Here is a 17049-nt window from a genome sequence, read left to right as displayed (position 1 = left end):
TCACAGGGAAGTATTACTATTTCTATGGTGTTGTCATTGAGTCTGGTGTGATTTTAACTAAGGTAGAGGGTGAGTGTCTGGGAGCTCCAGTACCTTCTTGTAGTCAGTGCTATCGTCTCGGTCCAGCCTGCTTGAGAATGACCTGCGACCCTCACCGTAGCCACGGCTTCCCAAGTGGTCATAGCGGTCGGAAGAGGAAGTGCTGCTCTCATTCCTGAAGAGAATAAAAGCATTGATACTTAGCTCAACAGTTACAGTATCTTATCGACCATGTCTAATATTTACACTGCCATCTACCAGGTTGTCAACGGTTTATTTGGTCCAAAGTGGCACAAGCCCCGCAAGTGAAGGTTAAGTAGTAGAATTCCCAAATGGCACCCTATTCTCCACATTGGTCAAAAGTAGTGCACTGAGCCCTATGGGCCCTTGTCAAAAGTAGTGCACTATATAGGGAATAGGGTGCCATTTGGAAAGATCTGAAGAATAAACTGAATTTGGCACATACCTGGACAGTCGGTCACTCTGAAAAGAAAAACAGAAGTGATTTAATGTCTTTACCCGATGTTACATCAAGCAAATCTACATGACAGATTCAGAGCAGTGCAGTTTTCCTGTTGTCTAGACAAGTGCAGTGCCTGGAATGTAGATGATCAATTAGAGTGCATTTGAGGGTTTCGGTTGTTCTGCTGGGGAATGCTTGCCGCATCACACTGAAAACAGGATGTTTAAGGTGGCATTCTATTCTCCTAGCACATTCTTTTGTCCATTATTTTTGTAAATACTAAATTAAATGTACTGATAGGTTAGTCATTTCCTTGGCTTCACAAAGGTCTGCCTCCTTGACTTGCAAAGAGTTGACAAGGCTAGATGTTGGACCAATCAGTGTCTACCCCCTCAGTGCCGAGCCTCTCTCCCTTCTCATAGCACCTGACCACTCTGCACTGCAACAGCCGCCACCCCCCGCCCCCCGACATTCCTGAATGGCTGCCAAGCCTGCCAGTGCCTTAAGGGGCTGCCCCTGAACCCCAGCCTCTCCTAGCTCCCGTGGCTCTAGCAGAGTGCCTCAGAGCAGGCGGGATGGGGGTCAGAGGGCCAAGCCTACAGCAGTGTTCAAATTGCTGTTGGCTTCCTGAAGCTGAAGAAGCCCAAATGCCAGGAAAAGCACTTGTGTGTCTGCACATCTTTAAGACCTTAGCTACAGAGATTAAAATGGTGAAGGGGAAGAAAACTGACATGTACAACTGGTTGAATTCCAGAAAAGAAAAACACACTGCTTAACAAAAACACCAAAGTATGTTTTAACCTACTTCTCTCAGGTTGTGATATATTTTGCAGATCTTGACAAATTCAAATCTACATCACACTGCAATTTAATTTACATCTCCATCTGGCTTATTTTTTTCAATTGGAAAGATTTAATTTTTTATTGCAGCGTTTTAAAACTCCTATATCGTTTGTTGCTTTACATCAATGCATGAGCGGGCGCCCTCCAATTCTATTCAAATTGCATCCAAGATAGATTGATGAGATATCTAAAAAAAAAAACACACACACACATACACATATATATATACACATATATATATATATATATATATATATATATATAAAAATCTATATACATCTATAGTGGGGCAAAAAAGTATTTAGTCAGCCACCAATTGTGCAAGTTCTCTCACTTAAAAAGAGGAGCCCTGTAATTTTCATCATAGGTACACCAACTATGACAGACAAAATGAGGAAAAAAAATCCAGAAAATCATTGTAGGATTTTTAATGAATTTATTTAGAAATGGTGGTGGAAAATAAGTATTGGGTCAATAACAAACGTTTCTCAATACTTTGTTATATACCCTTTGTTGGCAATGACAGCGGTCAAACGTTTTCTGTAAATCTTGACAAGGTTTCCACACACTGTTGCTGGTATTTTGGCCCATTCCTCCATGCAGATCTCCTCTAGAGCAGTGATGTTTTAGGGCTGTTGCTGGGCAACACGGACTTTCAACAACTCCCTCCAAAGATTTTCTATGGGGTTGAGATCTGGAGACTGGCTAGGCCACTCCAGGACCTTGAAATGCTTCTTACAAAGCCACTCTTTCGTTGCCCGGGCAGTGTGTTTGGGATCATTGTCATGCTGAAAGACCCAGCCACGTTTCATCTTCAATGCCCTTGCTGATGGAAGGAGGTTTTCACTCAAAATCTCACGATACATGGCCCCATTCATTCTTTCCTTTACACGGATCAATCGTCCTGGTCCCTTTGCAGAAAAACAGCCCCAAAGCATGATGTTTCCACCCCAATTCTTCACAGTAGTTATGGTGTTATTTGGATGCAACTCAGCATTCTTTGTCCTCCAAACACAACGAGTTGAGTTTTTACCAAAAAGTTATATTTTGGTTTCATCTGACATTCTCCCAATCTTCTTCTGGCTCATCCAAATGCTCTCTAGCAAACTTCAGACGGGCCTGGACATGTACTGGCTTAAGCAGGGGGACACGTCTGGCACTGCAGGATTTGAGTCCCTGGCGGAGTAGTGTGTTACTGATGGTAGGCTTTGTTACTTCTGGTCCCAGCTCTCTGCAGGTCATTCACAAGGTCCCCCCGTGTGGTTCTGGGATTTTTGCTCACCGTTCTTGTGATCATTTTGACCCCACGGGGTGAGATCTTGCGTGGAGCCCCAGATCGAGGGAGATTATCAGTGGTCTTGTATGTCTTCCATTTCCTAATAATTGCTCTCACAGTTGATTTCTTCAAACCAAGCTGCTTACCTATTGCAGATTCAGTCTTCCCAGCCTGGTGCAGGTCTACAATTTAGTTTCTGTTGTCCTTTGACAGCTCTTTGGTCTTGGCCATAGTGGAGTTTGGAGTGTGACTGTTTGAGGTTGTGGACAGGTGTCTTTTATACTGATAACAAGTTCAAACAGGTGCCATTAATACAGGTAACGAGTGGAGGACAGAGGAGCCTCTTAAAGAAGAAGTTACAGGTCTGCGAGAGTCAGAAATCTTGCTTGTTTGTAGGTAACCAAATACTTATTTTCCACCATAATTTGCAAATAAATTCATTAAAAAACCTACATGATTTTCTGGATTTTTTTTTCTCATTGTCTGTCATAGTTGAAGTGTACCGATGATTAAAATTACAGGCCTCATCTTTTTAAGTGGGAGAACTTGCACAATTGGTGGCTGACTAAATACTTTTTTTGCCCCACTGTATCTATAGATATCCTAGCCTAGTCTCAAGTAATAAATCCAATGCAGCATTAGCCTTATATTTTGGTAATGAATGATGGGTTATGCATAGTAAGCGTCTAACTTTTAGACTGTCTCTTGCGCAATACGCAAACCTGTGCTCCACTTGCTGGACTGTTTTTTTAAACAAAGTCTCCTCAGCTAGACTAGAATACCTTGCTGGACATTTTTTGTTGTTGTTGCATTTCTTATAACAATAGACTACTCGAAGAGGGACACAAGACTCTTGCTCGCTGAATGTTAAATACAGCAGCCAGTAGAACTCATGGGTAGTTTGAAAGCGCGAATGTGCTAGACTATATAAGTAATTTATTCAGACCCATAAACCATTCAAACCTCGTGGAGAAGTGAACACCTTCTGCATCTAATTCTAGTCCTATATTACTCAAGCATGTCTTTAGAATTATGACAACGTATTTCATTTAACTGTTGAATGCGAGGAAGGAATGAAGCAACACTAGAGAGAGAAATAGGTAGGATAATAACAGAGGAATTTTTACAAAAAAGGTCAAATTCGCTAGCCTATACTTGTAACTTTGTAGGCCACAACGTGCTGCACCAGAATCGCATGTTCTCTCCCTGCTTTATCATGGTTTGAACAAGGTGCGTAATGCCAGTCCATTCAATACAGTAATACAGTTAACACTGAAAAGATTAGTGCCATTTATTTACCCATAGCATAGCTACATCTGCATGCTTTTATGCGTTCCGGTCGTGCGTAATGTGCACGTATTGGATAAGGTCCCAATCATTTTGGCCTGTCTTTAATGTAGGGCTCATAATAAGCATTGATCAGGCTCAGGTTGCATCAGGCTTGAATGTTCAAATCAAAGCTCTAATCATAACCAGACATAGGCCTATTTATATGCTTTGAATGACACTTCCAGTTTTGATGGGGAACTACCGGGTTACACGGGAGAAAAGTGATTTATTCTCAGGATGGAACATTTGTAAAATACCAGGAAAATATTCAACCCTGATTGCTAGGTGACGTTAGTTGACTGTACCTGAACCAAAACTCTTGTATTGTTCATCCTATTGCTTGTTCTCCATCTTCTTAAATGGTGAGCCAAAATGTTTTCAGCCCTTTTATTTCCAATGACTGATCAAAAGTTATTTTCTCATGCGCTCTCATCTCTCTGTACCAGACATATAGTGAACAAAATAGTTTGAAACATCAAATCGCAATACACATAGAATCGGGAGAGTCGCTATACATATCGTATCGGCCCCTAAGTATCGTGACATCGTACCGTGAGGCAATTCCAAGCCCAGGGAGAAAGCCAAATCAACTCTGCCAGGAGGGAGCAGCTCTTCCTGAATGCTTTCCTATTTGGTGTTCTGTTCAGGCCCCAATGTGCAGCCTTCAACAACAGATATGCTGGCTTCTGGCTGGTTGCTCCGTCCAGCTGCCCTCCTCCCACTGTGTGCGTCATCTGCAGCCAAGTGCCTGGCCACATCACTGTCTGCTACACAGTACTGCACAGGACACACCCCTTCCAAAACAGGAAGACTTAGCCAGGGAGACTCCATATTATTGAACCTTTATTTTGACAAGAAAGTCATCGAGACTAAGGTCTCGTACAGATGAACTCTGCATAAATACATCAGATAAAATATACAAAATTACAAAAAGTATTAAAACAGATCTAACAGATCCATCTAAACTGACCAAGGAGGATGAGAATATCTAATTTCAGAGAGCTCTGTAAGTTGTTTTTTTTTGCAACTTTTATGTGGAACAAAGCAGCTTTACCCAACTCTGGAACCCGAAAGGGCCTCCAGTAGCATCCAAGCCTGAGACTGGGTTTGGTGATTTTCAAGTATAAATTGAATCAATGATGATACAGTAGACATAGGAAGTTTCTGCATGAGTCCTTTGTAGATAAATAAAATGCTGCTCTCCTTACAAACAAAGAGGCCCAACCCAACCCACACACCAACCTTCCCCTCTCCCAAAGCTACAAAGGAACTCTATGGGGGTTCTTTATCTATTATTACAGGGAGATGTCATGTCCACTAAAAATAAGTTCTGGCTGATGGCAGAATGTCTGATTTTTCACTGCATGTGAAAAAATAAAACCTTTACATTTTTTTTACCATTACTGCCCAAAAAAGTAACTAGTCCAGAATATTTTCTCCATCCGCAGAATAGTTTTCCTAATAGTGAAAACTGTACGTTCAACCTTTGACATAAACAAGACAAATTTCCTTTGTGTAGTGGCTTGTTTTGGAACTTACTATGGTGCAGTGCTTTGCGTTTGAGGTCACCTTAGCGACAGGACAATCACAGGAAAGGAGGAACCATTAAACACAAAGTCATCAGAAAGAGGGACAGTACCAAAGCTGGCCAAAATAGGCCAAATCAAGGAAAATCAGAGGCACTTGCTCAGCCGTGACTATAGACAAAAGAGAGCAAAAAAAGTTGATCGGGGTGAAAAAAAACGGGAAAAAAACTGGCCAATCACTAAAGAGCAAGTGTTTAATCAAAACTATCAGTCACCCAATACATTAGCATGTCTTTCCTCAATAGTGTTCATTAGTCAGTATGTGCCGACATCAAAGTTTAGTTGGTTAAAAGTTAAATCATCCTTTAGTTTGGGTCTCAGCCTGGAGGTTGGACCACAGTTGCGATAAAGAGGTCAATGGAACTCAGACAAAACAATGGCAATGCCATGGAAACAAGTAGTGGAAAGATCTGGAACATCCTCAATGCCCCCCAGCAAAAACAGCCTATATTTAGGCTATTGTTTATTATGTATATTTCACAATATGTTGAGGTATAAATCTGAGCATAATACTAGTAAGGATGTCAAGCACAATATATAAGTCCATGTCATCGTCAATCAATGGGGTTCATGACATACACACACAGACACTAATGTAGACATGCCTTTCAGTTAAACTACTGACTTCCCATGACCAATTTCTGAATGCTAGCTATGCAACCATCTCATACAAAATGTGAGTTAGCATTTAGTATTCACTTCTTCAAAAAGTGAAACAGGACAACTTCTAAAAGTTATGCAGCGAAAAACCCCAAATATATCTCAAATCAGACTTTAGTAACCACCTTGAGCCCGTTTCAAATGAATACAGAAAATACGGAATATCCACTTAGTTTGATCAGATTTGTTGAATTTGTGCCAATGAGGGCGTCACTGCATCCTGCGTTCCAATGACCTCTTTACAGCAACTATTCCGGGTTTATTTCTGCATGGTTGTGTGGACTGAGGTTACCTGAGGTTCACCCTTGATGCTGCCTTCCTCTGAGTCCGCCGACTGGTCTGGGTCATTGTCATCACTCTGGAATACAAGGAGGGAAAGGAGGTCAGGAACAGTCCCGGAACAGTTATCCTCAGAATAAATCCATAGCCTGGCTGCAATTCCCCATTTTTTTGTTTTTTGTTACCTAGGCAAGTCTCTTAAAAACAAATTCTTATTTACAATGACGGCCTACCGGGGAACAGTGGTTTAACTGCCTTGCTCAGGGAAATAACAGATGTTTTACCTTGTCAGCTCGGGGATGCCGCCCAAATCAGCTAAATCCAGAGGTGTTTCATGAGGTGCACTTCAGTGTAGTACCTCGAGAGTAGTTGTACTGCTAAATCTATAAAATGGCTTTTTACCTCAAAACTGACATGTATCCTTATTGCCTTATGGGTGGGTCAAGTGGGCTCTGATCATTACACTTGAGGCATGTCCACATTAAAAAGTGTCAGTGTGTAATGTCACAAACCCCATCTTGGGTCCAGAAAGACACCCCGGTGGAGCGTCTCTTCTCACGGGGCCGCCTGCGATCACGTATGGAGCGGGGCTGGGACTTATCCTCTCCCTCCTTCTCCTCCTCCTGCTGCTTCTTGTCTGATTCTGTCAATCACAGAGAGATTGAGTGAGACACATGCACCTGACCCAGCACATGGGGTCAATTCCAATTCTGTATCCTGTTTACATTGTCAAATCAAAATCACCCAATAAATGAGCATGTACTTCATCAATAGTGTTCATTACAGCCAGTATGTGCTGACATCAAAGTTTCATTCCATCAAAGCTTAGTTCGGTAAAACTTAAGTTAAATCTTTGCGCCTCACAAGTGGCGCATCGGTCTAAGGCACAGCATCGCAGTACTGAGGTGAAACTACAGACCCGGGTTTGATCCCAGCCGGGCCAGGACCCATGGGGCATTGCACAATTGGCCCAGCGTCATCCAGGTTAGGAGAGGGTTTGGCTGGCTGGGATTTCCTTGTCTCATTGTGCTCTAGTGACTACTTGTGGCGGGCCATGCACCTGCAAGCTGACTTCGTCATCAGTTGGACGGTGTTTCCGCCGACACATCGGTGCGCCTGGCTTCCAGGTTAAGAGAGCATTGAGAGTCAAGGTCATGTTTCATTTAAGGCATTTCATTTTTAGGCAACTCAATCCTCTCCCTGCCTGGGTGGAATTCAGGTTAACCGTTCTGTGCTCAGGTGGCTATTAGATACAGTGCCTTCAGAAAGTATTCATACTCCTTGACTTATTCCACAGCCCGAACTCAAAATGTATTCAATTGATAATTTTTTTCACCCATCTACACAAAATATCCCATAATGACAAAGTGAAAACATATTTTTAGATTTATTGAAAATGTAATACAGAAACCTAATTTACATAGTGGGGCAAACAAATATTTAGTCAGCCACCAATTGTGCAAGTTCTCCCACTTAAAATGATGAGGCCTATCATTTTCATTATAGGTACACTTCAACTATGACAGACAAAATGAGAAAAAAAAATCCAGAAAATCACATTGTAGGATTTAATGAATTTATTTGCAAATTATGGTGGCATCCCAGTAGCATGCTGCTTCTACCACTCTTCACAGTAGGGATGGTGTTATATGGGTGATGAGCTGTGCCTGATTCTCCAGACATAGAGCTTTGCATTCAGGCCAAAGTGTTACATTTTTGTCTCAGAACACAGAATCTTTTGCCTTATGCTCTTAAGGTTTTCACTTGCATTTTTGCTGCCGTGTGCCTTTTTCTCAGGAGTGGCTTCAGTCTGGCCACTCCCATAAAGCCCAGATGGGTGAAGTGCTGTAGAGACTATTGTCCTTCTGGCAGGTTCTAACATCTCAGCCAAGGAACTATGTAGTTCTGTCAGTGGTCATTTGCTTCGTGGTCACCTACCTGACCAAGGTCCTTCTTGCACGGTTGCTCCGTTTGGTCGGCCGGGCCAGCTCTAGGCAGAGTTCCATCTTTTATATATTTTTTAATTTCCCAATGGAAACTTTCAAAACTCTAGAAATTGTTTTATAACCTTCCCCAGATATGTCTCATCACAATTATCTTGGAGCGCAACGGACAGTTCCTTGGACGTCAAGGTATAGTTTCTGCTTCGACATGGACTGTGGGACCTTAAATAAACTTGTTTTTCTTTCTAAAAAAGAATGTCAAAACAATTGAATTGGCCACAGGTGAACTCCAAGTTGTAGTGACATCAAGGATGATCAAAGGAAATTGGATGCACCTGAGCACAATTTGGAGTGTCATAGCAAAGGGGTGTGAACACACATACTCACACTGAACAGAAATATAAATGCAACATGTAATGTGTTGGTCCCATGTTTCATGACCTGAAATAATAGATCACAGAAATGTCCATTTGCACAAAAAACTTATTTCTCTAAAATTGTAAAATATTTGTGCACATTTCTCATTTTCCAAGATAATCCAACCACCTGACAGGTGTGGCATATCAAGAAGCTGATTAAACAGCATGATAATTACACAGGTGCACCTTGTGCTAGGGACAGGGATTTCCAGCAGAGCTGTTGCCAGTGAAATACATTTTAATTTCTCTACCATAAGCCACCTCCGTCATTTTAGAGAATTTGGCAGTATGTCCAACCGGCCTCACAAGCGCAGACCACGTGTAACCACGCCAGCCCAGAACCTCCACATCCGGCTTATTCACCTGCGGGATCGTCTGAGACCAGCCACCTGGATAGCTGATTAAACAGGAGTATTTCTGTCTACAATAAAGCCTTTTTGTGGGGGAAAACTCATTCTGATTGGCTGGGCCTGGCTCCCCAGTGGGTGGGCCTATGCCCTCCAATCATGTGAAATCCATAGATTAGGGCCTAACGGATTTATTTAATTTGACTGATGTCCTTATATGAACTGTAACTCAGTAAAAATCATTGTAATTGTTGTGTTTATATTTTTGTTCAGTATAAATTAGATCTGTATTTTATCTTCACACATGTTTTCTAAAAACATGTTTCCACTGTCATTATGGGATATTGTGTGTAGATGGGTGAGAATCTATTTAATCCAATTTGAATTGAATTTAGGCTGTAACAAAATGTAGAATAAGTTTCTGAAGGCACTGTATATCTAATAATGATACATATACTCCAGCCATACCTCAAAATCAGTAGAACTAAAGCTTCTATTTTTCAATGAATAGGTCTGCTGTTTGTTGAAAGCAGGAGTATCTCAGTATAATATTTGTGCGTATGTGTGTGTCTACTCAGTCAATGTACTGCTGAAAGTGTGTCCGGAATGCTTACAGTTTGGTATGTGAGTACATAGACTTATCATACTGACACATCAAATGGCAGCAACAAACTCAGCAAAAAAAGAAAAGTCCCCTTTTCAGGACCCTGTCTTTCAAAGATCATTCGTAAATATCCAAATAACTTCACAGATCTTCAATGTAAAGGGTTTAAAACACTGTTTCCTATGCTAGTTCAATGAACCATAAACAATTAATGAACATGAACCTGTGGAACGGTCCTTAAGACACTAACAGCTTACAGACGGTAGGCAATTAAGGTCACAGTTATGAAAACTTAGGACACTAGAGGCCTTTCTACTGACTGAAAAACACCAAAAGAAAGATGCCCAGGTTCCAGGGTAATAATTGTCATGTCTGTACTGAGAGACACCTAAGACAGCGCTACAGGGAGACAGGACGGACAGCTGATCATCCTCGCAGTGGCAGACCACGTGCAACAACACCTGCACAGGATCAGTACATCCGAATATCACACCTGCGGGACAGGTACAGCATGGCAACAACAACTGCCCGAGTTACACCAGGAACGCACAATCCCTCCAACAGTGCTCAGACTGTCCGCAATAAACTGACAGAGGCTGGACTGAGGGCTTGTAGGCCTGTTGTAAGGCAGGTCCTCACCAGACATCTCTGGCAACGTCACCTATGGGCACAAACCCACTATCGCTGGACCAGACAGGACTGGAAAAAAGTGCTCTTCACTGACGAGTCGCGGTTTTGTCTCGCCAGGGGTGATGGTCGGATTCGCGTTTATCGTCGAAGGAATGAGCGTTACACTGAGGCCTGTACTCTGGAGCGGGATCGATTTGGAGGTGGAGGGTCCGTCATGGTCTGGGGCGGTGTGTCACAGCATCATCGGACTGAGCTTGTTGTCATTGCAGGCAATCTCAACGTTGTGCATTACAGGGAAGACATCCTCCTCCCTCATGTGGTACCCTTCCTGCAGGCTTATCCTGACATGATCCTCCAGCATGACAATGCCACCAGCCATACTGCTCGTTCTGTGTTTGATTTCCTGCAAGACAGGAATGTCAGTGTTCTGCCATGGCCAGCGAAGAGCCCGGATCTCAATCCAATTGTGCACGTCTGGGACCTGTTAGATCGGAGGGTGATGGCTAGGGCCATTCCCCCCAGAAATGTCCGGGAACTTGCAGGTGCCTTGGTGGAAGAGTGCGGTAGCATCTCACAGCAAGAACTGGAAAATCTGGTGCAGTTCATGGGGAGATGCACTGCAGTACTTAATGCAGCTGGTGGCCACACCAGATACTGACACAATTTTGATTTTGACCCCCCCTTTGTTTAGGGACACATTATTACATTTCTGTTAGTCACATGTCTGTGGAACTTGTTCAGTTTGTGTCTCAGTTGTTGAATCTTACGTTCATACAAATATTTACACGTTAAGTTTGCTGAAAATAAACAGAGTTGAAAGTGAGAGGACGTTTCTTTTTCGTGAGTTTATGAGGTTTAATACAATCCATAGTATTTAGAGATCTGAACCCGTAGGTCTGCTCTCATGGCTGACCTTTCTCAGTGTCCCTGGAGGAGCGGCTGTAAGAGGAGGTGATGCCGGACAGGCTGTTGGGCCTGTTGAGGGAGCTTGAGGAGGAGGTGATGCTGGTCAGGCTGTTGGGCCTGTTGAGGGAGCTAGAGGAAGTAGAGGACGGGGTGGAGGCCGTGCTCAGGGTGGTGGCCGAGGTGGTGGAGGGACGGTAGCGCTGGTAAGTCTGGAGAGAGGAGAAAGAACAGGAAGTCCGGAATGGTTACCGTCTTCAGATCAAACAACCTGGGCTTGAGGAAAACGGCAACAACAAAATAAAATCTCAAAAGTGATTGTCAGTTTACACGTCAACAGTAAACTCATGTTGTATTTCCAGATGGATAATAGAGCATTGTAAATAACGAGGAAGCCATCACATACCTCTTCAAAGCTGCGGTACCTCGACCGGTAGTCGTCCTCCTTGGTTTCACCAGTCTCCTTCTTCTCCTCCTGCTTCTCCTTGTCTTGTTTCTCCTTCTCTTCCTTCTCCTCGTCCCGGGTCCGTATGGGGCGACTCCTGCCGATGGTCTTCTCTGCCTCTTGGAGGTCAGTTAGAGTCACACCCTGAGAGGAAATTGAGAGAATTTAGTGAATCTCTGACAAAAAGGGTTGCAGGAGCAATGTTTTTTATTTGGCCAATTTAAATTTCCTCATGGAGGGGAAAAACTACAAAATGGAATTAAATCTGTGTTTTGGAAGAGGAAAATGGTTAACTAATTTCAGGCATTCACTTACTGCACTGTGAACATGTGGGTTATAAAAAGTGGACAATTTAACAGGGCATTTTAAGCTGAACCATATTTAGTTATTTCAGATAGTATTAGTGACAGCGTGGAAAAGGACCAGCCCAGTTTCCTACGGCTTGTAAACAATCTCATTAAAACTCGGCACGCTTAGGAATGTTTGCCACTTTACACAATGTTTATACTTTTTTTTTTTTTTACAACAATCAGTTCAGCTATATTACCCCAAGCCACATTAAAGGCCGAATACTTGACAACACGTACATACATTTTTCTGTAGGACTCATAGCAGAGAAATGGACTAACCAACCATTACAAAGACCAATAAGAAGTGACTCAGTTGAAACTGCATTTATCGACAAGTATTTGGTTGGCCATTTAGGCCCAGTTCAGAAGCAGTTAGGACAGACGTCTTTACTAACCTGGGTAGACCGTCTGGACTGTCTAGCCTGTCTGGAGCGGGCTTTCCTCTGGGACTCTGACTCTTCATCCCGGACAGGGGTGAGGTACGACCTGCAACACAAACAAGGACAGGCGTGAGGTATGACCTTGAACAAAAACAAGACATAGCCACACAACGATGATCGACATGGTAGTTGTGAGATTAGGCCATTTACTTCAACAGTTGTCGACAATCTAAAATGACAAATCTAACATCCAAGTGTATTTTCTGCTCACCATTTAATCAACCATATTCTAATTGTACTACCAGCTATGGAGATATTTAATCTCCTTTAACCTTTTATTTAGCGTTAGTCTCAAAATATTGTAAATATTGAGCGCGCAACAAGACAGGTAATTGTAATGTTCTCTTTGAAGAGGGAACGTGTTCCTTCATCCCACACAAAAATATCAACTCAATCACTTGTGAGCCTTGGCTAGGCCTTGAGAAACCCCATCTTCCTTATAAGGAGAACTTTCTGAAGCAGACAGGGTTCTAGAACCCTCCCAGAACAGGTGGCTTCTTTCAGCAGCAGTGACTACACAGGAAGACGTGCTCTTAACCCCATTCATTTGAACAGACTCCCACTCCTCCTCCAGTGTGTACACACTGTAGGAGATCACACCCACTTCTCAAATAGAGGCAATGCAATCTCAAACAGCACAGGATCTTGCTAGCTTCAAGATATTCCGCTTTCTGAGAGACGGCAGTTATTACATTTGTTTATGCAACTAGAAACAGAGAACAAACATGAGCTTTGTGTAAAATAATAGACAATGTGTGTATCAGTGATATCCTTGTTTTTCCCCTGTGGGTGTCACGTGTGGGCATCCATGTGTGTTTCCATGTTTGCATTTCAGAGTGTGTGCTTTTTTTGTAGACGGGGGGTGCGCGTACGTGCGCGTGTCGGACCTGCGTCTCTCCCTGCCGTCAGAGCCAATGATAGTGCCAGTAGTGGACGTGGTGGTGGTAGAAGCCGTGTTAATCGTAGGGATGACTGCAGCAGACTCCTTCTCCCGCTCCTTTTCCCTCTCCGCACTCTCCTCTGCCCAGTACCTGATCCACACAATTTTACACAGGACTTCAAAATATGACTAACATTTTTACATTCATGTGTGTAGGGTTCTCCCGGGATTTTTTAACACCTGAAACTCAGAAATTTCCTGCAATCTAGATTTTTTAAAATGGCCTTATGATAATAAAATAAGATGTACTTATTTTACATATTGGTGCAGTGCCCCTCTCATTATTTGGGGGAGATCCCTGTGTGTCACATGCATGTGTTACGTGTGTGCGTACCTGCTGGTGAGGCTGGAGGATCCGGTGCGGGTGGAGGAGCCCAGGCTGGAGAGCAGGCTGCGGTCACGGTGGCTGGTGGGCGAGGTAACAGACGAGGTGGTTGTGGTGGTGCTAGTGGAGGAAGAGGTGGTCGAACCCAGGTCTTCATGCCTCCTGCCAAAGGAACCACTGTGGATACCAGTGGAACAACAGTCAGATAAGAAATGAGAGAACAGGAAAGAGGGAAGGAGAGTGAAAGATAGGCTGGACAGCTGGACAGGAGAGGACCCATTACCCATACAAGGAATGACACGTTATGAAAACTAGGCGATCAAAAACAGTTAACACTGTGGCCTTTGAAGATGAATTCCTCTCCATTAGCCATTACCCATTATTCCAAAATGGGGTTGATCGCTCATCAGTTGATGGGAGGGTCAAGAGAACACCAGTCAAAGACGCATGAAACTACACAACACTTATGCAGTCGAGACCAACAGACAGGTGAAAGACAGACAGTGGAGGTGGATAGAGGTTCTTGTTCAGTGGGGGCTGGTGGTATACCTGCGGTAAATGCTGTAAGACTGGTAGTGGGAGGCGGGCGACTGCCAGGGTTTAGTGTTACAGGTGATAGGGTCCAAGCTGGAGGCGGACGAGGACTTGGCTGGCACGTCCCGCGTGCTGCCGCTTCGCCCTAGCGTTAGCGTGTGGGACGTGCTGGCAGTGTGTGGGGGTGGGGGCGAGACAGGCATGTTAGCAAGGGGGCGCACACCACACACATTTACATAACATGTATAAAAACTAAGCTCTGACACGCTTGGTCCATGTCTTGGTTTCTTGGGCCGTAGTGATGGATTCTGGGTAATGTAGTTTTGGAACCTTGCAGAGGCCGTAAGAGCGTGACAATGGCAGATTGTAATGTAGAACCTGATGTGTAGTATAGAGAAACTAAAGGCACAGAAACCCGACAGGACTACTACAGTCATGCAGGAGACTGGCGTTTGTGACAGAGGCGTTGGACTGACTTGCATGGATTTTCTCAGTAGATGTTTGCATGTTAAGCATGTACGTGCACTTGTGTCAAATGATGAAATCAAATTGACATGAGGAATGAGCAAAACTACTAAGAGTCAACTGAAGTGGAACTGGATAGCTCCACAATGTTGTTAGTAAGTCCAGAACTAGTACTGAATGAATGGAAGATGGTGCACTGATCTGGTGTAGTGAGTCGGTCAGGTTGAGGAATGAGGGGTAGCATATCGTGAAGCGTGGCTAACCTGCGCTGATAGCTGGGTGTTGTTCGGTTGGTGGAAGCGCTTCCTTCACTGTTCTTCAGCTCATCGTCCCAGCGTCTCCTGGTGTAGGAGCCGCTACGTACCAGACTAGCAGCAGAGTCCCTGGGATTGGAACCACACACTACAATAGCACCCAGGGCTCCACAATATGCTGGCAAGGACCCGCAGCCTTGTGCTACAAGTCAATACTGGATAAATCCTCAAATATGCCTAAATGTAAATCAGTAATGACTAACAAAGTATCAATGATCGATATTTGTAACATTATATTCTAGATAGTCAATCTGATTGATGCTGGCCAAATGTGAACATTGAGAATATAATTTTCATGTAACTAATTCCTACACTTCAAAGAAATATGTATGAGGCCACTTTTTAAATATATTGATTTTTCATTGTAAACTGAAGTACTCAGAGGCAGCAGAGCAGCTACATAAAGACAACATGCAGTGCTGCTTTGGGCCTGTAACACACAGCAGTGAACAGCAGGTGGTGCTCCTGTCTATGCACTTTTCCCTTCAGAGGGACCACGCTGGCACTTCACCTGTTCTCCTTCTCGTCAATGTCTGATGTACTGGCCAGTCTCCTGGGGATGGTGGGGGCAACGTAGGCAAGTCTGGTTCCTTTGTCTTTTTCCTGCACATGAAACAGTGGAGCCATTTGCTTGAGCTCCTAAAAAAAAACACATGCTACATCTACTAACATTCTTCATGCATTGTCCCCCAGCCAACAAACCAGTTGTCAATCGACAGTGGATTTCAACTTCAACCTAGCAACGCAACTTATCAAAACAGTCTGGAATGGTGAACCACCAACTTCATATGAATGATGACATCCGTTTCAAATCGTGCTACAGTGCCTTGCGAAAGTTTTCGGCCCCCTTGAACTTTGCGACCTTTTGCCACATTTCAGGCTTCAAACAAAGATATAAAACTGTATTTTTTTGTGAAGAACCAACAACAAGTGGGACACAATCATGAAGTGGAACGACATTTATTGGATATTTCAAACTAACAAATCAAACTGAAAAATTGGGCGTGCAAAATTATTCAGCCCCTTTACTTTCAGTGCAGCAAACTCTCTCCAGAAGTTCAGTGAGGATCTTTGAATGATCCAATGTTGACCTAAATGACTAATGATGATAAAGACAATCCACCTGTGTGTAATCAAGTCTCCGTATAAATGCACCTGCACTGTGATAGTCTCAGAGGTCCGTTAAAAGCGCAGAGAGCATCATGAAGAACAAGGAACACACCAGGCAGGTCCGAGATACTGTTGTGAAGAAGTTTAAAGCCGGATTTGGATACAAAAAGATTTCCCAAGCTTTAAACATCCCAAGGAGCACTGTGCAAGCGATAATATTGAAATGGAAGGAGTATCAGACCACTGCAAATCTACCAAGACCTGGCCGTCCCTCTAAACTTTCAGCTCATACAAGGAGAAGACTGATCAGAGATGCAGCCAAGAGGCCCATGATCACTCTGGATGAACTGCAGAGATCTACAGCTGAGGTGGGAGACTCTGTCCATAGGACAACAATCAGTCGTATATTGCACAAATCTGGCCTTTATGGAAGAGTGGCAAGAAGAAAGCCATTTCTTAAAGATATCCATAAAAAGTGTCGTTTAAAGTTTGCCACAAGCCACCTGGGAGACACACCAAACATGTGGAAGAAGGTGCTCTGGTAAGATGAAACCAAAATTGAACTTTTTGGCAACAATGCAAAACATTATGTTTGGCATAAAAGCAACACAGCTCACACCATCCCCACTGTCAAACATGGTGGTGGCAGCATCATGGTTTGGGCCTGCTTTTCTTCAGCAGGGACAGGGAAGATGGTTAAAATGGATGGGAAGATGGATGGAGCCAAATACAGGACCATTCTGGAAGGAAACCTGATGGAGTCTGCAAAAGACCTGAGACTGGGACGGAGATTTGTCTTCCAACA

General features: G+C 43.5%; 1 protein-coding gene across 13 annotated transcripts in view; it reads right to left on the bottom strand.

The window, feature by feature from the left end:
• The window catches only part of LOC110490454 (protein phosphatase 1 regulatory subunit 12A), a 77590-nt gene that overhangs the window by 9598 nt on the left and 50943 nt on the right, over positions 1-17049 (bottom strand). For 4 of the 13 annotated variants that reach the window (XR_005036145.1, XR_005036143.1, XM_036944833.1 and 1 more), the window contains exons 11-22: positions 15646-15773; positions 15084-15203; positions 14371-14523; positions 13831-13998; positions 13429-13587; positions 12512-12602; positions 11728-11910; positions 11332-11533; positions 6988-7118; positions 6489-6554; positions 506-522; positions 94-214 (exon numbers count right to left, since the gene is read on the bottom strand). Coding sequence is in view for 4 of the 13 variants with exons in the window: in XM_036944833.1 (XP_036800728.1) it covers positions 94-214; positions 506-522; positions 6489-6554; positions 6988-7118; positions 11332-11533; positions 11728-11910; positions 12512-12602; positions 13429-13587; positions 13831-13998; positions 14371-14523; positions 15084-15203; positions 15646-15773 (1539 nt within the window). In the remaining 9 variants the exon portion in view is untranslated. The remainder of the gene's footprint in view (positions 1-93; positions 215-505; positions 523-6488; positions 6555-6987; positions 7119-11331; positions 11534-11727; positions 11911-12511; positions 12603-13428; positions 13588-13830; positions 13999-14370; positions 14524-15083; positions 15204-15645; positions 15774-17049) is intronic. The other 9 variants (XR_005036146.1, XR_005036147.1, XR_005036149.1 and 6 more) reach the window with 7 other exon arrangements.

Source organism: Oncorhynchus mykiss, chromosome 15, assembly GCF_013265735.2.
Source record: "Oncorhynchus mykiss isolate Arlee chromosome 15, USDA_OmykA_1.1, whole genome shotgun sequence".
In the NCBI taxonomy this organism is placed as follows: domain Eukaryota; kingdom Metazoa; phylum Chordata; class Actinopteri; order Salmoniformes; family Salmonidae; genus Oncorhynchus; species Oncorhynchus mykiss.
Note: the sequence above shows the minus strand (reverse complement) of the source record. Positions and strands in the feature narration are given on the sequence as shown.